Here is a 21731-nt window from a genome sequence, read left to right on the forward strand (position 1 = left end):
AATTTTATTGATAATAAATGAGATCTCATGAATAAATTACAATATGTTAATGATTCATTTAACAATAACAATCGTTATTAACGATAGCAGGTCGTATATCGTTTGACTATTATAAAAGCCCTGAATATTTTCATAAATTTCAAATACGTAATATAAATTAGTAATAATGACAACAACGATAATGATTTGCAATGAAAATAATAATTAACATTATTACCGAAAATAATCAGGTGGAAAAGGACTCTTAAAAATAATAATAATAATAACGACAAAACGTCCTCGTATTTTGATGTGGCACCCGAAGCAGAAAGATATTAATACGAATTATTGGTTAATAAACAGCCTATTATAACAGCATATCGTATCTCAAACACATTGTACATTAATTATTCATATTCGTGAAAAGGAATTAAAAAATACCAGATTAATGTCCGTGAGATCTCATTTAGATGTCACCGTGCAATGACTCGCGTACTGAAACGCGCATTGGACCACATTAACCGATCGATTATACGATAGTTCGACCTACCCCGTCCACAGGACGAACTCGATATCGCCCTGCCTCGATCTCATCGCCCGCGCCGCCGATTCGATCAGGGCCCAGGGCGAGTCGCATCTGTAGTCGCCAAACTTTCCCGCCAGTTTTCTGTCGAGCCTCATACGTCCGCCATCGACGATGTTTCTCGTGTTCCAGCACACTGAAACCAGACGGTAAATGGGATCCGCGCGCGAGAGAACATCGCGATCGGGGAAAGCGAACAAATGAAAGGGCCGCGAGGGCAAGAGAGGGCGGTGATGATCGTGGGAACTTGTGAAATAAAAATGCGCACCGCGCGTGACAGGGAAACGGCCAGGGTCGCGCTTACTCGCGCGCTTAACTCGGCTCGTGTCTCGCTAACGTTTGTACGACACGAGGCCTACCTAGTGGCCGAAGATGGTGGTAGGCCGAATAAACGAGGGGATAGGTCAGGGGTAATTCAAGCCGCCTCTATTTCGTGCAGATCTCTCGTGCCAGCCAAGCACGCTAGGTTCTTTAGTATGATCGGCAAATACCCGCGCGCAGGTAGACTGGTAAATAACAGTTTTACCGTTCCATTAGAGGAATGATAATAATTCGCCCATGCGATCGTCGGAAAATGAAATGTATAACGATTCGAAGGCGTGTACTTCGTTAAAGCTCGGAGCTGGTCATCGCATGCTGAAAAACAATTGGAAAAAAAAACCTCCATGCAAATTTCTTCCCTCGAAAAAAGACTGTGCTGTCCAATAAATCTCGAAAATTATGAAGTTTCGTGGAAATATTCACAAAATACTAATAAGTCTGAGGGAAATATTCGTGAAACGCGCTCGGGAAAGTTTATACCTCGAGGCATCTGGCAACACCGACTAGGTGGTAACACCATGGTTCGGATTTCGCAACGGGAGGTTGATCACGTACATTTTCTCTAAGAGCGAAAAAGTGAAAAGTGAAAATTTTCACGCGAATTTCGCAAAATCGTGGTCACGTAACCTTCCGAGGCGATACGATGAAATTTGATAGGATGAGATTCGCGTGGGTGATCAAACAAGATATGAAAAATGAGATGAAAAAGAAAGAACTCGCTAACAATTACGCGATCAATTCCCGGCACGGTGTAACTCTAGCCATATCGAGTGAGGATCATCGTCAGCAGGCACATGCAAATCATTTTTTTTTAACGCAATCACGCAATTGAGAAAAAAATTATAAACTTATTCTAATGCAAAAACTGTAAAGCTCATCATAAACAACGCATGTTGACTTACTGGTAGCGGCGTTTCCTTGCGTAGTATACTTTGGATCATAATGAATATCGGTGATATGCCAGAAATATCCTGCAAAATAGAAAACTTTATCCTGACCGGGATTAATAGGGGGATGTAAGACGTGAAAGCGTAAAAATCGTTACAAACGCGGCGATTTCAAATGTTTCAATATCAAATCAATATGTGTTTTAGCGGTTAACATGGTTGAGCACTTTCTGACTTCAATCGAATCGTATATTTCAAAAAAAAGTAATAACGAATGGCACGAAATAAAAATAACTTATTTGTCAGTGGAAAACAGTTAAAATTTTCAAATATCACCGCTGTTTATTAAGAGGCTTAATTTATACGTTCAAAAAGCTCGTTATTTTTATGTTCCTTTAAATAAACAGGTTTTGCCTCCCTTCTGTAAAATTTGGCTGTCAGTACGTATAACCTTGTCGAAATATCCCAGGGATTAAAACCAGTATCATATCGGTGAGTTCAATTTTCGTTGCTGTAGATATGGAAAAATACATCTCACACCAATTGCTGCGCTTCCATTGTCATAAATAAACATAGAGATCATATTTGCGTATCTATACGAAAAAAAATGCTGCAGTGCACACAGCGAAATTCGTTTGGCAGATGAAAATTTTGCTGTTCCGGTAGTAAGCTTTATACAAAGTCTCATAAAATTTAGACTGATTATCATCTTGGAAATAGTGATAGATAAAATATCACATAGTGTAACATTAAAGAATATTAACAAGCTTTACTACCTATCTTATTGTTAGTATTGCATTTATGAGCACTAAATAAATGTTATTATATTAATATTGCAATTTCCGTTTTAAATGGAATTTTATGTATTTTTGCGCTAGCAAACACAATTTTTAATTATCTATAAAAAAATAATATAAATTATTGTATTTGTGTAAAAACCATTAACATAAGAATATTTATAATCTATTTTTACGCGTAAAAAAACAGAAGATTGTACAGAAAAAATCATAGAACTGTAACAGTTAAAATCTCTGTTGAAGATGGAAAAAAAATTAAAAAATAAAAGTACAAGAAATTAATGCAACTATACAACATCCGAAAAGGATGTAATTGCAATTTGCAATGTGCAGCTGTACAGCTTTTTTTTTAAAACTTACACCAATTAATTTATCTCATTAATCCGTGCAAGATAAAGTGTTTAAAATAAGGTCATCGAAAAATGAATATTTTGCGAGATATTTTATGGCAAAATATGTCTAAGTAAGTAAGGTATAAAATATCTTGTAAATTATTCATTTCTTGACTATCTTATTCCTGTATCTTTTCAATATAAAATATAAACCCGGAAATAAATTTATACAAAAAAAGTAGAAGGTTTTATTTTGTAATATTTATATAACAACTGGAAGTCATTATATATATATATATATATATAATATAAAATTTCCCACGCGGATGCATATTATTGGTTAATCAATTTCCTCTGCAACTCAGTCGATAGCCAATAAGAGAACGTATAAATAAAATGTATCGTTTTTCCGCTTTTTTATTAACACAACAATATTAATGATAATTATATATACTTTAAACCAAGCTTGATCAATAAGAAATTTATGTGCGGAAGTACATATCAAAGTTGTAGTTATCGAGAAATAAGGTAACGATTCGATTCCGATTGAAACATATACTCCCTCGTCTTCGCTAACTTTCGGTTGGCAGCAGTCGGGAGTAAAAATAGATTCGACATCATTCTGGCGCACGGTTGCATTAACGAAAAAATAGATTCGACATCATTCTGGTGCACGGCTGCATTAACGAAAAAAATTGAATCGACATCATTCTGGTGCACGATTGCATTAACGAAAAAAATCGTATCTTCAAAAATGAGTTTGGCTATATGGATTTTGAAGTGCACTCTCGTATCGAGATTCTACCTGAAGCGGTATCGCTCCGAATCTGCCGTTATTCTCGACCTATTATATAACGCCGGGAAGTTTTTCTCTTGAGAAAAGCTGTGCCGCGGAATGGATTTTCAGGCGGCGCGTAAACGATAGCCAGATTGCGCCTGAAGACATCGGATGAGCTATATAGCCGCAATATAATTTCTCTTTATACGCGGGATTAAAAATTGCGTTTACCAGCGCATGTAAGGAAGAGTACGAGCGCGCCTTACAAGCGCACGAAGTGTTTCTCATCGCGGTTATTCGCGAAATCGCGAATACAAAGTTGCAGTTGAACGTGCGGTACTTACCTGTCTTCCCTTGCACCGCGCAGAGCCACGAGAGCAGTATCAGGTAGTCGCGTATCATCTTTCCGGAATCGCACCTGTAATTACAGACCGCGTTTGAACGCTAGAGAAACCGAATGTCGACGATCGGCGTCGGCGATAACAACGCCGCGGGACGGCTTTGTTTGCGCGCGCGATCGCGCGCCCCGAGTCCACTTTGTTTGCGCGCGCGCGCGCGCTCGCGAGATTGCGGCTAAGAACCCGACTACGAGATAGAGTATTTCCGACAAACCGGATATTCTCGGGGTCATAAAAGATGATAAGTATATATGGCGTCCCCTCGGTGCGGTATTAAAGCGGAATAACGTTTCGCGCAGTTTAAACGCGATATGCAAATAGGTCGGCCATTAATGTCGGATAGCGCGGCCACGGATAATTTTGCGCGCCCGCTCACCCGTGAACGCACCGAATTTGGATCTGATCCGGATTTTTCTTCAGCTTCTATTTCCAAGACACACTGCGGGAGTGGGAAAAATCAATTCCACTGCGAATTCCCGTGGAAATTCGCAGTCGTAGCAATGCCATTCGGAGCTTTATTTACCTTAGCGCTCAATAATTTTAATTATGTGCAAGTGCAGTTTTAGATTCGGCATAGAGTAAGATTTGTTGATCTATATCATATATATATTTGACGCACAGAGCGCTGCGGGCAAATATCAACAAATTCAGCTTTTGACATTTTGCGTAAAAAAAAAACAGGCTACTCTCACATGTTCCTCTAGTTACAATTCAAACTAGCGGTTATGTGACGCCCATAGTTTTCGGAAACTGTCGTAAAATTGACAGGACCGGGCGGGGAATTATATTCCGGTTATACGTTGAATATATGAAATTCATTATTTTAGGAAAAAAATATGTGACGAACTACCGCATGTAATTAATGCAGTGTGCGTCGCGCTGGTATTTCGTTCCCGGCGAAACGTAAATATTCAAGATAAATGACGCTGCGGGAAGTGATAAACAAGCGCTAATTTCGGATTTAATTCGGTGACAATTGCCTGCCTCGAGGTACAATGAACCGACGCGTTACTCAAGTGTCTTGTATGAATATTCGCCATGTAGTTAGACAAATATGGCAAACGCTCATCGCGGGGTATTACGGTTTCTAATACTCGCAATAATGTAATTTCTCACATCAGAAACATGTAGATTAATTTGCACGGCTATACGCAGCTTGTTTTCGCAAAACTTCATTGAAACTTCAATCTCTGCCACCGCGACGTTATTATCTTCCATACATATTTCATTACGGACATCATTTCGCGGCGAAAAAAAAATCTTTTATAAAAGTCTCCCCGTGATCACATCGATTTTTCGTAATATTTTTAACGCGAGATTTCATCTCCCGAGTTTTCTATCTCGTTATTTTGCAGAATTCCCTGCAGGTATTTCGGTGGCGCCCATTCACGCTTACCTTGGTTAACGTATTGCTCCGAGCCCTGCGAGCGCTGAAAAGCGGATGAGTGGAGGGCAGGCACATTTGGCCCGGCGGCCACCGTGAATTTCAATTTGCGACTAGCACACGACAGGAACGACAAGCAGAATTACGAGGACGAAGCGAACCATTACGGGCAATCGGTCTATCATGGACGGCTCTTTGTACAGCCGTGGGCGGAAGTTTACGATGGGGACACGCGATTTTCTTGTTCGTTTCGGGCCGCGTGCGCGACAGGGCGTTAACGACTTAATGCAAAATAATGGCCCGCGTGTCGATACGCGGTCCCGTCTGCCGCATAGGCGACATTAACCACCTGCCGCGGCATGAATAATTCGCGGCGACGCGAAGTGTCAAAACGTCGATACGGTATCGCGAACGGTTTCGCGGAACGTAATTGCGACCAAGTAATTGCATTGATGATTCCAATCATTACCCGGGGGATCGATTGTGTCCCGACGGAATTGATATACTGGGAAAATCGTCTCTTGTCGCGACAACTCTTGCAAATGACAATCAAACGCAGTGCCTTATAGATATGATATGTCTCTAATTAGAATAGATTAAAAGTAAGTAGAAATGGTCGCCGATACTGTCAAACGCTTTTCAATTCTTTGAAAGATTTACCGGCAACTTCAAATTAAAATGAGCAGAGATTAATTGAAATTAAATAGACCTTCGTAATTTATTTTGCAGAACTAAAACTTAAGTAGTAACAATTTTACTTTTTTCACAATATAAAATATATTAATGATTTAACTTTTTTAGTATCGAGAACATATACGTTGCCAAGTATCTTTGCTGAGATGTAGGATCAATTTTATGAGTATTTTCATCAGACTTAAGTAAAAAAAAAAACAAGATAAAAAATATCAAGTTGCAGATGCAAGAGATTTATTATACAGATTCGTTAAATCATAAAATTGAAAATAATATGTCACTTCTGTTTGTAAGTAATTTTGATTAATCGAAACATCATATGCTGCAATACACTTTTTCGTATTCACGTATATTACGCGTACCATATTGGAAAACTCATCCAACGTCGAGCTCGTAAACGAGAAATCATTTTTCCCGATATATATATAGCCGGCTCGACGCACTAAACGACTAAACTAAACACGAAACTTTAAAAACTGCGCTCGTAAATATTCATGACACGCGCGAGGTGTAATTACTTGTAATCGCGTGTCACATCGCACAAATGGCTATGTCGAGCCGCCATAAGAATTCCGCGTAATGTGTTAACGCGATAGCTGCTTCCACGAGCGAGAATAACGAGTGCATAAATGCTGTTACATTGCGCGCACGTATGTTTTGGATAAATAGCTCGCGCGCGTACATAAAAACGGTTAAAATCTTAATTCTTATTATTACGAGAATGTCAAGACTTCAGAGAGATTCTTTATTCCTTTCGACAACGAGTGGCAAGTGAAATTTTCATTCAAGAACTGCAGAGTGAACTTACATACTTATATAACTTGACCTGATTTTGAATATATTGTACCCACTTTCCTATATAACCTATAATCCCCGTTAGATTTTAAGATAAAATTTTATTTATAAATATATGTCATATATTTTAATACGTATACGTTTAATATTTTTTCATATATGTGTGTGTGTATTCTTCCAATTATTTTCAAAGATCTTTTGCCATGTCAATACGTACGATAGTATTATACGTGCACAATTTAATTCACTCACAAAAATCTTCCTCAAGATCTGATAATTTCTACAATTTATTATTTATATTTAAGAGCTGCACGGCTGTCCTTCGAAAAATTCAAGTAATTGTGCGCAAATCTTTCTAAGTTACGAGAATAAATCTCGAACTTTAGAAAAAGTACTTCCTGCGTAAATTCTTGCGTTTTTAAATCCTAGATGAGATAATATAATACATAACAGTTTCCTGGAGAACTATTTACCCTGTTTATCTTGTACTTTCTTATTCTAGCAGTGTAGGCACATTAAATCGCAGACCTCGCGCTGCTTCACGCTCCGATAAACTCAGATTATATCTGGTCATGGTGGTGCGTTGTCAAGATAACATCACTGGCATCGTTGAACAGGGTTGCTGAGGATGTTGTCTGACTATAAACCTCCTGCCGCGCCATTACTCGACATGTCTCGTCTATATTAGAACGATGTATTCCGTCCTTCGGAACCGTGGGTCCTCTGTACTAGAAAACGCTCAGCTGACCTCGATACCGCGTCATCCGAGTGACCTCGTGATACACGGATGGCGGAGTAATTATCGGTGGCTCTTAGGTCGGGTGGCTAACGAACTGTCGTGCAGGCGTCACGGAAATCCGTTTTCTCCGATCGCATCGACTATCGCCTTTATCGGCAAACCGTTTCTCCCTTTTGATATATACGTAATCTTTCTATCGCAGCCATCGGCAATCAGTAGGGAATCAGCAGGGGATCGCGATAAAGTGGAAGCACGTATCTGCCATTCCTTCGCGATATCCGCCGAGGCCAGTGGCGCATTTTCGATTAGGCTCCCCGGATTCGAGCTTGAAATTGTATCTAAAGATAGCGGCATGGAAGAATAAGAAAACTTTTCTTATTTGCCAAAATTTTTCAAGGTCACAATTTTTAATCCCACAACTGCGACGGAAGCACGCGATCGTACATGCATTCATCAAGAATTGGCACCATTTGCGGTAAAAGCAAATGAAACTTTTAGTAAATTATCGATTAAAGCTTTCCGTTAATTTATGGCGTCATTTATCACGGAGATGGGTAAAGCCGACACGAAATTCGTGTGCTAACGTTGCCCATTATTGTGTACAAAGAAATATTAGGATAGGATGTCTGTTCGAAAGGAGATATACGGCGAATACAATAAGTGTATTGATTGGTTTTTCGAAGCTGTGTGCCTCAATCGGATTATATTCCACAGAAGGAACCCAACCAACAATTTTTCGATTGTTGATTGGTTTCCTTCTGTAGAATTCAAGATCCAATTTTATCACGTTTCAAAATAAATCGCACATCGCGCCACTTTTGGATTTTGTTTTATTGTTCGGGCATTCGCACAATACGCCAACACGCCTGTTTCGTTTTAGTAACACCTTCCACTTCCACAGTTGTTTGCTTTTAGCTTTTCTCTATATACGTGATCATTGCTTTATTCCAAATACAGAGAATGTAAGAAAGCACGCCTTTTCTACCGTCTTTCTTCTCTGTGTTAGCTTTAAAGTCAAACCTAATATCGTCCCACTACCAACGTTGCAGCGCTCCGATGTAGATTTTCTCAAACGTTATTTATAAATATTTGTCAAATAAGAAGAATCCAACTTCCAACGACAAACGAACTTGCAATCAGAGTACTACATTGCGTCATCGTGTCGCATACGAAATGGCGCATCTCAATATTTGCCATATCTTACCGAAGAGCATCGCATGCGGAAAGACATATTTCAATATTTGCTTGTCTTGAAAGGGGCTTCTTACGAAATTTGTTAGCCGTCCGTATGATCCGAACCAAATTACAGCGAACTCATTGTCGGTAATAACCTCCGAATTGAAAGGGGCTAAATTGCGCCAGAGTTTATATAAGCGGGGCACACAATCCCTCTTTAAACAGGAACACAAAATAACATACGCGCAATATATTCGCGCAAATTATTTTAAAATTGAAAATTAATTTATTGTTAATACGTAATTGTTGTTTATGTATAACGTACATGTTTTATTATATATGCGGATATATTGTTAATACATATTGTTTTATCGCAAAAAGGGAGGGGGGAAATTACCATTCGTCGCTATCTAGTTCTCGCAGTGATGAATTTGTGCATTAACCGATATATCGTTTTTCGTCACTAGTTTCCCCTCGATTTCGCCCCGGGCGCGATTCACGTTGCGCGTTAATCGTCGCCCGGGTACCACGATTGCGACGTAAATCGCGCCCGGTCGCCTCGTTAATGCAAATCAAAATTGTCCCGGAAATGTCATTACAGAGCGGCTCGCGGCGTGTTATCGCACCGCGCGCCCGGTGTAATACGTTTTTCATTCGCGTCAACGTTAACACACGCGTATTCGCGCGGCGTGCAGATTGCGCGTGCTCGTCGGCCGCCGTTTAAGAGCCACCCGCGGAAATATCTGCGACCGGTTATAAATTACGACGCTTATCACGCCATCCGCTTGCAACATCCCCGTCGCGCGCTTTTGCACGGGGGCCCGGCCGCGCGACGCGACGACAGGGTGTATCACCCCGAGCTCCCGAGGTGTATATCTTCAGTGGCATTAAGGATACGGAAAAAATATTTCACCGGAAAAAGAAGGAACTTTATTTGAAAAGGCAGAAATTTGAAAACACGAAACCTCGTATAAAAAAGATTTATCTCGCGTTATGAATTTATGTTGTATCAATTAGACTTTGTGTTAAATTACAGTTAGATATAGAGATATTTCAGGTACGCTAATTGTGTGAAAGATTGACCGTTTACTGATCAACCGTTGATCTCTTATCGGTGATTAATCTTTTGGTAAATAATCCCGCTACCCTGATGTCATCGTATGCAACATGTTACGTTTCGCTTGTTTGTATTGAGCTCGATACGCAAACTGTGCGCCGCTCTACACGAGATGTACTCGGCGTGACTGGGCGTGTCAAAAATTTCTCCACGCGACGTTTACGACGAGCTCGCGTGTTTCCGAGAGTCGTGTGGCTCTTTAAGCGCGACGCGTCACGAGAGAAGCAACCGGGCGGCGAGCGGCGATGTCAGATACGCGCCGAAAACTGTCGTGGTCGCTATAAATCTCGGGAAATCAACGGACCACTCTCGCAGTGGCTCTCGGTGGTTCCCCGGCATTACGGGACACGACGGGGTTTCGCCTATCCGGACGCTCACGTGACAACTTCTTAACCCGCAGCCACGTACGCGCTCGGGCTTTACATCGAATACCACACCGGGCTGTATCTTTCCCATCGCGCATTTACGAGCGGTGCTTTAACCCGCTTCCCCCCCTTCCTCCACCACCGCGACCGCCCGCCCACGTCGTCTCTTCTTTATATACCACGAGCTTATGTGCTCCCCGCCGTGAGTTTATCGGTAATTGACCTTTGGGGGATAGTGTTTAAAGGCGGACGGACTCTTGGCGAGAGATTCGTTGCAATAAAAAGAGAAGGGGACCCGCAAAGGGTAGTGCGTAAATTCGCCCCGCGAAATTGGATACACCTTGAAGAATGCCTGTACGTGCTCAAGGACGCCAGGGGACAGTCTGTAAAATTGTGAGGTTCGTGGTATGTTCTACATACGGTACGTTTCCTTTTATCATCAAACCGGTGCGAAATCGTTTGATGTATTAAATTAAGTTGAAAAGAATCTCATATTTGTTTCAAAATTATTTTTATTAATTAAAATTAGGTTAATTAGTTTTAATTAATTTTAATAGTTTATTTTCTCATTTAGAAAAATGTTTCACAACTACTTTGTTACTTTCAACTTTATTTGGCACAAATTTTTAATAGAAAAAAATCGCATTAACGCAGGCAAAAATCAGATTTTGATCAAGAAACAGCATTCTCGATATGCTATATGTAATAGAAAGAATTTTGGAAAATTTATTAAAATTATTCATTCGTTGATAAAAATTATACTATTGCTTAACATTGATTCTGGTTCTCACGAATAATCATGTTTTTTTCATTGCTTATTATATAGCAAACGCGACGACAAAATTAGATACCTATATATATTATGTATAAAGCTAAAATACTGTTGTATCTCACTGCAGTACTAAAATAATCCCCGAGATAATTTCAAATATCTCAAAAGGGACAAATATAAGAATTTAAAAAAGATGATGATTTAAAGAAGAACAAACTTAGAATGTCTAAATAAAGTAGTCTAGACTATTTCCAAATTTAGAAAAAGTTAATTGCGTTACTTTAGCTCGCTGCAACTGTATTATTTGTTATTACATTAAATTGATTGCGCAACAGAGAAAGAGAGAGAGAGAGAGAGAAAGGAAGGGGAGAGATAGCGCACGAATAGCCTTATTTGTACGAGCATACTGCTCGATAAGCTCGAAACGATAGCAGTTTCCGGCCAAGTGACAGCAAACGTCAGCTGCCACTCGTGCGTGATGCGCCGAAATTAAATCAGCGAACGTTGCATATATCGTGGACGATGTATCGTTTCCTAGCTCTCTCTCTCTTGCTTCCCGAGACCCCGTATCCTCTCATCTGCAGAACTCCGTGCGGGCTTTAACGCGAGTTTTTAGTTCAACTAGCCCTTCGGGCTGCGTTTTTCAGATACGTAATACGTTGCCGTTTGAGAGCAGAGATGCCTCTTTTGAACGCATACATATTCATATATCTTTTTCAATTGCAGAGAGCGAGAGAGACGTCTGCGGCCCTTTATTCCGCGACTTTTGCAAAATATATTGCATATTTAATTCGCGTGCACCATGACGCGCCGCGCCTCTTTGACAACATATAGTTCCATCCCATTTAATTCGGCTTTGAATTCTTTAATTCGTCGAAAGGGAACGCGCCAGCTCGAGAACCGTACTCCTCATTCAACGCGCGTGCGGTTTATGTTTTTCGATAACAGGAGCACAAGAGAGATACGACTGTTTAACATGCGTATGCACGCCGCACTCGCACTGGAATCGAATCGGGGCTTATTCGCAGCTTCAGCAGCGAATCCCGCTCTGCCGCGCCGTCGCGTCGCGTCGACTGAAAACTTTTCTCGAGGTGCACGCGAAGGTCCGATTCGACCGTCGGCGTCGCCGTCGTTGCGAAGGTAGATGCAAATAGAACATCGCGTGTTGCATTTATTAGCACGGAGCCGTTCGACGGCTAACGAGCTGGAACTCTCGTTTATTTTCCTACCGCCCGACCCCTCGCAAGGGGTGCCCTCGACTCGTAATGGATACTCGCGACTATCGGTCCCGTCCCCGTTCTTTCTCACCTGGACTCGTTGTATCTTTTGTGCCGGGCTGTCCGATTCCCTCGCGCGTTTTTCTTTGATCGCTACTCGCTACTCATTATTCGACCCGCGGGAGTGCAATGATATCATTTTTTCCCTCTCACGTTTACACCGTTCTCCCGTTAGTCTTACGACGTGCTTCGTGATGAAATGAGATGAACGGTTAAAGTTGAAACAAATTTCTTTGAAAAATTGAAGGTCAAAGACTAAAAGTAAAGTCTATAATTAAAGAACTTAATATTAAACAATTTTGGATCAATACTTTTAAAAAGTGAAGTTTTGGAAATTGTTTCAGGATAATGAACTCAATTAAATCTGCATTAAAATTGTAGATTTGACTTAAAAAATAAAATTTAATTTTTTAAATATTAAATAATCTATTTAAGTATTTACATATCATCTTAAATCCATAAATATATGATTTTAAGGAAAATATGAAAATAAATTATTCAATTTTCTTAAGATATCTAAATATAAGAACATATTTTAAATAGACTCTGTACAAATTCTGAGCAGATCTCACTCTCGTTGCAAATCCTTCAGTCTGCGCAATCAGTTATTCCGTAATAAAAATACGTAATAAATCCGTATAAAATACGTAATAAAAATACGTAATAAATCCGTAATAAATCTTAACGCTTTCTTAATTAGTATCGAGTAAATGCCGAGAATGACAGTTTGCAAATTATGTGCAGCGCAAATAAATAATAGAATTTTATTCTTTATGCAAGGTTTACTGGCTGAATTTATTTTAGCAGAATTTTGATATTGAAAAATTGTGTGTGTATATAAGTTTCGTCTCAATCTTCATTAAAGAGATATTGATTCTAAATTGATCGGATCTGTCAAACTTAAGATTGGCTATACGTATACTCTGCACCGTTCGCATCAGTGGCGCATTCGAAATGGAAGCGAACAGAATAAATTGATGCCGCTTGACAGAGGAAAGAAAATGCAAATGAGCGATCGCGTGTAATCTTTACGGCGAGTTGTACTCTGCGCTTAATAGGCTAAAGTTTTCGCTCGTTTTCCGCCCTTACAAGAAATCGTACCTAGTCGTAATAACGCCCGCTCCGCGCTACTACTCCGGGCTACTATCTATCCCGGGTACAACCCTTCGCGTCGTACCGGTTCGCGCTCGCAACCCCTTTTAATCAACAATCTTGTCGACCCGCCCGCGCTGTTTATACGTTCTTCCGCCGAATTCTTGCATCGGGAGCGAGCGCGTTTTTTCTTTGTGCGGGATACATACTCGTTAAGTTGGCGTGTCGCCAATCACGGGTGTATGTACATAACGCGTGTAGCGTTAATGGATCGGTAGCTGCGGATGCAAGACGGTGCACTGGAAGGGCTCAAACAAGCTTCCCGAAAATAAAATATTATGAAACAATATAATATATCGGTGAACGGATAAGACCAAAATACTTGAATAAAATATTTATGAGAATCTAATATTGACAATAAAATATACTGACAATAAAATAAAAGATATACTACTAAAAGATATACAAGAGAAATGTATAAAATATATGAAGATAGGATCGCTTCCGCAACTTTTAAGATTCTTTTTTAATAATATGTGTAGGTAGACTATATGTGTAGAGTAAGAATTTTTTTTAGAATAAAATATCTAACAACTTTTTGTCATTTTTATTCTAAAAAATTGCATCCTGCTTCTATCCTTTTCGATCGTGATTAAAAACTACAATAACTCGCACGGCGCAGCGGCGTCATACCTAGTTCACGGATCATTAACCTTTACCAGATCCATAAATCTTGTAAAGGTTTAATGGGCATATGGTTTAAATGAGATTACATAGAAAATTCAATAGAATTAAAAGATTTATAAGAAATTGATTTCCATCATACCCCGCTTTGCGCGCGTTACCTTTTAAAACTTGCTATCAATTACAACGTCCTTTTTTATACTCGTTAACGGTTACAGGACGAAGCAGAGTAAAAAAATCGAATGTTTTTATGCGATTATAGGACATACGAGAGTCAGCATTACCGGAACGTTATTAACAGGAAAAACGATATTCAGCTTCCTTCATAAAACCTTTCGTAGCTCGACGCACGCTGAATTAAATGCAATTATACCCCTTGAAAATAAGCGAGGGAAACGCCAAGTTCCTTTTTTTTTTATAAATCTCTTGGAAAAATCCTACCCGCCTGCACTGGCGGGGCTTGCCGCATCGAACGGAAGTCGCTGGGAAGTTTTAGTTGGCCCAGAGCGACGAAATATCCCGGGCGCAATTACCTACCGCGTATATAGGTCCACTGCGGGTGCGGGTGCGGGCGCGGCGCGGTGCGGTGCGGCGCGGCGTGAGATGCGCTTCTGAAACGTTTTGCAGGTAAATGCGGTCTCTAAGCGGCTGTGTCGGGAAATACGTTCGACGGCGGGCAGGGGACCGGAAATGTGGGTACGCGAAAGCACGAAACGCGCGCGTGACAAGAAACTGCGCCACTCTCTCGCTGCTGCATGTCGTGCATCCTCGCCGCGCGCGAAACCGAGTAGCAGCACCACAGAAAATTCCTCGATATCGATCGCTGGTGTCGGGGGCTGAGCGGACGAACGAATGTTACGCGTGTTCGCCTCCCGGATCCTCCGTGCTCCTTTAATTAAGTTAAATTGCGCCGCATTCCTGAGAAGGTGGCGCAACCGTTCTTACGATCTCGGCAAGAATCCCCGATTTACGCGTCATTTCTCTCACAAAAGTCTTCGCGCGTCTTTAGCACTCTCGCGAAAATTCTCGATACGTAAGAATCTCCCCGGGGAAATTACTAAATTTCACAATTTTTTAGACAGACTTGAATGAGAAATACTTTAAATGTTTAGTCGCATTTTCACGAAAGATGCACGAAAAGATAAAACCTTAACAAAAACTTGGAATTAAAATATCGAAAGGTTATTATCGTTAACTTGAATAAGAAAAATAAAAAATTTAGGAAAAAATGTACGACCGACTCCGACCGACAACAGTGCAAACGGCATTTCGACATATACCTACTCTCGTAACACACATTGCCATAATTATAACACATACTACGTTTACGCGAGCGTTACTTCTGTAGTAACTTACGATAATTCCTTCGCGTAAACGGGATTTTGTAGTAACTTACGATAATTTACTCCGCGTAAACGGGTGAATTATCATAAGTTACTACAGAAGTAACCCTCGAGTAAACGTAGTAACAGTTTGTTTAGATAAAGTAGAACAGAACTGCACACAATAAAGATATTTCAACCGATCGCGATGAATAATTAGTGTCAGAAAATAATCAACTAGGTATTTTGCCTTCCCGTTGTTATAAAACATTTGTAAAATATATAATTGTCGAATTATAAAAGCCGAGCAATCCGATGAATTGGAAATCGAATAACGCACATCGTGCACAATAATTGCATTCATTTCGAATGGCGGTAAAAAAGCGATGTATGTGAATAATGTATAACAGACAAAAAATAAACGAATTAAAACCGACTGAATGGAAATTCATCCCATGAAATTGGATTACTCTCGAAAATTAGGTATCAATTGTGAATGTCTTGCAATACATTCTCTTTCGATCGTTTTCCATATTCGATTTGTATTTTCGTATTTTCGATTGCAAATACGATTTGTAATTATAGTTAGTCTAATTTATTCGTATAACGCTGTAATTAATACAATTATTATTTAAATTTAACGTGTTACACGTTCGTCCATTCCAGCTCTTTAAAAACAGAAGTTGAGAACAAAACGAGAGGAAATCCTTTCTTAAAATCGAGAGACGGCAGGAACAAAGGAGGTGCCGGTGCGTGCGGATAATCTATGGTATCGATAACAGTGGGTCGGCGAACGCGCGATAAATCCGCGACAGGCCGGAGAAGAAAGTCAGCGCGCGCGGCGGATTGTAAGTACACGCCATGAAACAATCGTTATGATTAGAGCGTTTCGTGCGCACACGGCGCAGGTGGCGGCCGTTTTACGGCGGGATATAGTGTTCAAGGAATCGAATGAATAGCCGGGATAGCGGGACAAAGAATTTTCCAGCTTGAATCCTGACACCCGTTCGTTACCCGCGTTAACCCTTTTCATCCTCTGCAATGTCCCTCCGCCACGAAAATACCGTCAATTCCGGGATAGACGACGTCCTAAATGTGGGAATCTTGTTATACGAAACGACCGATTTTTATTTTGGTGGAGGAAACGTTAAAAGCGAATTTTAATTGGCGTAAAAAAGTGCGAAAAAACGTGCTTTATTTTGTACATTAATTAAAATTCGCTCCTCTTGTTCTGAGAACGTTGTTGAAAACTCTCCGCGAGTTAGCCAGCAACAATTTCTCATATATCTCTTAAATATTATGCAAACTCTCTTGCGTTAACGAGTTGGACTACTCCGCGCCTCGTACAAAAGCATACTATATATACAACGAGTGCTCGGCAATTTTTTATCGGCAGTTGAAGTATTCGCGATCGGATTAAATTAAGGAACTGTGGTGTAAACTATCGTATACCCATTACCGCTATCTCGATAGAATAAAGGAGGATCCGTTCGAACGGATTTTACGTCTATTGTTACCGCCGATGAATTGGGAATAGAGCGCGGGCAGACGCACGTCATACTGGAGCACGTATTTATACCGCGGGTACCTGTGTTGGCGAGTCGTAAAAAAATGTATAGACAATGCGCCGGGGCCAATAAAAAACGTGATTGATACTGTGCGAAGTTCCGAGCGGGGGGTACGGCCGATGCATATTAAGGTCGCAACGGGTCGCGCGCGTCAAACATCGCAATCGCGCCTCGCGCGAACAAAAAAAAATGTTGCGTGTCATTAAGCGGGATATAAGCGGGTTACGTGTCGCTCACTGAAAATTCTGCCCGACGCGCATTTAACGCCCCAACATCGAGGAACTATTGCTGATCGTGCTGTTTAGCGGCCGTCGCGTCGGACGCCACCTAACCGGTGTTTCAGCTGTTTTAGATATTACGGTAACTAGCGCAGCGCGCGGCACGGATAATAGGAAATAATTTGATCAACGCCAGCTTTGTCGACTGGCACCAGAATCTCGTTATGCCCGTTATCGCGTGTACCAGGTGACAAATGTCACCGAGTACATGAATTTTTCGAGTGAGTATAAAGCACGGATCTTGCGAGCGTACGCGTATATGTACATTTCTACGTTTTTTATTCTCGTGAAATTCCTACTCTCGGCAATTATAGGGAAACTCCTGAAACTTTTACCACGCGAAAAAATATTGAGCTGTAATTTACTGAGAGATTCGAACGCGACACGCTTCATTATCGCATTCGTTTTGCCGCGTTTAATCGTTATAACGCAAGTTATCGCAAAGTTTATCGCGAGCGAAGAAAATGGCAATTTAGATATAATAAACGGCATGTCGGTAAGCTCTTCCTCTCTTTCCAGGTCTCCTTATAGTCTCGTATAGGAAATTGCGCGATCGTGTGGAAAATGGTGCGTAAAATCTACGGAATGTTGATATGAATCGATTAGTGACGGTGCACTAAGCTCCGTAGGAGAGAGGAAAAAAAGCTGGCGCGCGGAAGAAGGCGCGTGCACCATGCTGGGCGATCGTTATCGCGGATCGTTATCATACATTGGCCCCGTGGAGAAAGAGGAGGAAAAAAAACGCATTAGCATTCGCGGAATCATGTCGACGCATTAAGGAGTAAATGTCCTCCCTCGCGTTCTCTCGCGCCGGTTGTCTTAATTTGAGGGCCGCGGAAGATTTATTTCCTAGCCTGACTCACCTTCTTTCTCTTATCCCGCCCCCCCCCCTCCCCGGCCCCGCTTCCGCCGTCTATCAGGGACTCACTTTGCCAGTGCCTTCTCGGGTCGTAATGCACTATTGTTCGATATATAGCCCAGCGATGCATATTCATGGCGCAGAAATGCCGTGGCCCGTGTGCCATTAATACTTTTGCGGCCGACGCGGGCGCGCCAGTACGGAACGAATCGTGCATTTGTTCTGCGATCCACCTGCGTGAATTTTCTCTTTGATGCGTTCCATCGACGATCGTTATTACACACCGCGGCGCGACGCGTTCTCTCTCTTTTTATACGTCCGCCGTTATTATATTGGTAATCGGTTTAACCGGGGGGAGAGAAATTCGCGTTGAATTATTTACGGTGGCGGACGAAATTCATAAAGTGCAAACGTCCGGGACGGGATAGAAAGACAAGCTCGGAATGCAAATTCAATTAGAGATCGATTATTATTATCGGCAACGATATTATGTCGTAATAAGCTAGGAAGGCTGGGGACTCAGGGCGGGGGGGGGGGGAAGCTTTCGTCGAGGGGGTGCCCTTGATCGAACGGCCCAGCGTCACTTCCGAACACGAACACGTAGTACGCGGCTACCGCGCCGCGCGATTCTTTCCCTCGGCGAATTTATTCCGCGAACGTGGCCGGCATAGCGACAGCTGTATGCTTGAGATTTATGTGAATCCGACACAGGTACACACAGTTGCACCCGCGCGCGCGCGCGCGCACGCACACACACACACACACACACACACACACACACATGCAGAGATACGCGTATACACGTATAGATGCTTGCGCGGAACGCATTCGACCGTGTGCGCCTCGCGATAATTAATGGTCACTTTTAAGGCGTTATAAAACGCGTCAAAGAGTCGACGAGACTTTTCGCCGTGATTTACGACGCGCGAAACGAGTCTCCCGAGATGATAGCTCTTAACGCTTTCCGTGCGACTGGCGACGTTATCCCTCGCGAGCTCGCCGGCGCGATATCGCCGGGCCAGTCCCTTGACCAGCTCGAGATCGCCGCAAAAACAGCTCGGAGTTCGGAGACAAAAAGCAAGAGCCACAATCTCCTATTTCTTTCGATATCGAAACGGGAGTGCAGTCTTACTCCGCAATAAATAATCAATCGATTGTTATGTTCTTGACGCCGATGGATGGATCGGCTGTCAAAGTCAAACGTAGGTACAGTGGAGAAGGAAACGAATCCTCTTAATAATAATCCTCTTAATAAATCAACATTGTCTTAGTTTTTGGGAAAAAAGAAGAGATTCTGTCGAATTTAAATAATCAATTTTTATAATATATTTCGAATTTATGTAGACAATATTATTGAAATATGAATTATTAATTTAAAAAATAATTAGAAATTATCCAAATTAAATTTGCGAAATCTCAACATTTTCTATTTACAGATAGTAAAACATATATTAAATGTGATCTTACTTTTCTATCAATTTTTTATAAAAATATATGTTTATAATATATCCTCGTGGTGTTTATAAACACTTGCGATAACAATAATATTTTAATTTTACGAAGAAAGTGTGCTATCTATCAATATTCCTCAACCAGTTATCCATCAAATTCTGTCCCATCAATATTCTACATAGGGAGTTTCAGATCCGTTGACCTTAATTTAAATCGCAGAGTCTTTAATCAAGTTGCGGTCGATTTTTCATTAACTAAAATGTCGCGGCGCTACTTGCCGCGATCGTTACAAAGAATTAAAAATGCAAGATTTTCCGCGAAGTCTCTAACGAAGAGTGTAAGTAAGGAGAAAAAAAAAACTTTATTATCCGGCATTAACGTCAAAGATTCCGACGCGTCCTACATCGTATTGAGCTTTTATAAAAAGACGACGACATTTGACGGCTTCCCCTTAGCGTAGCGAAATATCGTGCCGCGCGCGAGAAACGACTCGACTGAATGCGCATTCGACTATTTCGATATTTTCGAGGTACTCCGAGGAGTTACGCTTATCACTTATAAATCCGTATGCGTCGCTTCTTCGCGGATTTGCGCGGCACGTTGCATTGGTATACATGAGAGAGTGCAATAGCGGGGAAAACGAAAGCTTGCATGACAGCGACACATCTCGGCTGTTAAAAGTTGCATACGAAAACGGACAATATTGGCAGGGAGGGTGCTACGGTATAGACGTAGATAGAGGCAAATAAGATTTACGTCGCATTCCATCTATCATCATGAGCAGCTTTCTCATCGCATTCTCTCCTCTCCCCCCCTCCCCCTCTCTCTATCTCCCTATCTCTCTCTTTCTTTCACATTTTGTCGCCATTTCTGCATCAAATATTAACGAGATTGAGAGTGTCGTGTATCCGTCGTTAATATGAAACTCAAATTAATCACAAGAATCGAGTTTCCACGTTGAGACTCTACGTTGTAGCAGGTGGCCGGTGTAATGTAGAATAATATAATAATTCGAAAAATGTTCTTTAACTCTCAACGCTACTTTGCTGCGCGAGATGAAATAATCTCTAAATGTCTCTTTAGAAACAAAATCGACGTCTGTTGCTCTGACAAGCGCAAACGGATTACCGAGAGAAACGCTATATACGTTCAGTGATAAGTATCGTTCGCAAAAGACTTACTAAAGTCACGATACGATGGTATTGCAGCACAGAATTCTAAACTGACTGTAATTTTAACACATAATAATGCCTGTAAGAGTAAATTTAGATTTAGAAGATAATAAGAATTTTTAATTTCAAGTCAGTTTAACTAATTTGAAATGTTTTTCCTTTTTTGATTAATGCTTTAATTTCTCTAACGAGATTATATAGTCTAATCTTCATAAGGATTAAAATACGTTGCAGTTAAATTTATTCCACAGAGGTTCCACAATGGGCGCTTAATCATAGCCTATGTTTTTAATTTCGCAGAAATTGGAATTTACCTCTAATCGTTTATGAAAAATATAAACTAGCATCAGTTTGTTGAGAATAAAAAAAAGTAAAATAAAACTCAAACTTTTTTAAAATAATTTCTATTTCTTTTGTGCGTTTGAATATCAGTTTTATAGAATGGAATCTCTCGTCAAATTCTTTTAATCCATTTATATGGCGTGCAGTTTCCACACAGAACCTGCAGGCACGTCAACCTGCCACCACATGAGTCCCTCGATGATGGCAAAAGCGATGCTTGTGAAAAACTATAGTATCGTTGACCCTTCCTCGAAAAGCGAGTGCGGGTTAACTCGAGCTGCTCTGTTCTCTTTTTGAATCTACATATTTGTAGCAATATTCTTTATAAATACATATACATGTATACATTATATATAACAAATATATATATATATATGTATGCATATATATGCATATGTATGTGTATATATGTATATATTAGGTTGGGGAAAAAGTAATCCATTATTTTAGCCTTGAAATAAACGAAAAAATAATGGATTACTTTTTCCCCAACCTATTATATTTATATATTATACGTAATACAATAGGGGAAACTCGAATAAGATGGCCATAGAAGAAAGATGGCCCAT

At 40.8% G+C, this 21731-nt stretch overlaps 2 protein-coding genes across 5 annotated transcripts in view; one reads left to right on the top strand and one right to left on the bottom strand.

Moving 5' to 3' along the window:
- LOC139776716 (glutathione S-transferase D1-like) overlaps window positions 1–21731 on the top strand; it is a 60061-nt gene that overhangs the window by 20783 nt on the left and 17547 nt on the right. The window contains exon 1 of one of the 2 annotated variants that reach the window (XM_071713596.1): window positions 16164–16339. The exons of the other annotated variant lie outside the window; for it this stretch is intronic. The gene's annotated coding sequence lies outside the window, so the exon portion shown is untranslated. Of the gene's footprint in view, window positions 1–16163; window positions 16340–21731 lie in introns of those variants that run through there. 2 annotated transcript variants of the gene reach the window in all.
- Window positions 1–21731, bottom strand: part of LOC139776713 (cyclic GMP-AMP phosphodiesterase SMPDL3A) — a 43879-nt gene that overhangs the window by 17279 nt on the left and 4869 nt on the right. For 2 of the 3 annotated variants that reach the window (XM_071713592.1, XM_071713590.1), the window contains exons 2-4: window positions 4022–4095; window positions 1786–1854; window positions 530–698 (exon numbers count right to left, since the gene is read on the bottom strand). In XM_071713592.1, the coding sequence (XP_071569693.1) occupies window positions 530–698; window positions 1786–1854; window positions 4022–4079 (296 nt within the window). In that variant the 5' untranslated portion in view covers window positions 4080–4095. Of the gene's footprint in view, window positions 1–529; window positions 699–1785; window positions 1855–4021; window positions 4096–5471; window positions 5596–21731 lie in introns of those variants that run through there. The other variant, XM_071713591.1, reaches the window with a different exon arrangement.

This window comes from Temnothorax nylanderi, unplaced genomic scaffold, assembly GCF_030848795.1.
Source record: "Temnothorax nylanderi isolate EJ_2023f unplaced genomic scaffold, tnyl_v1.0 TNYL_tig0125_pilon, whole genome shotgun sequence".
In the NCBI taxonomy this organism is placed as follows: Eukaryota; Metazoa; Arthropoda; class Insecta; order Hymenoptera; family Formicidae; genus Temnothorax; species Temnothorax nylanderi.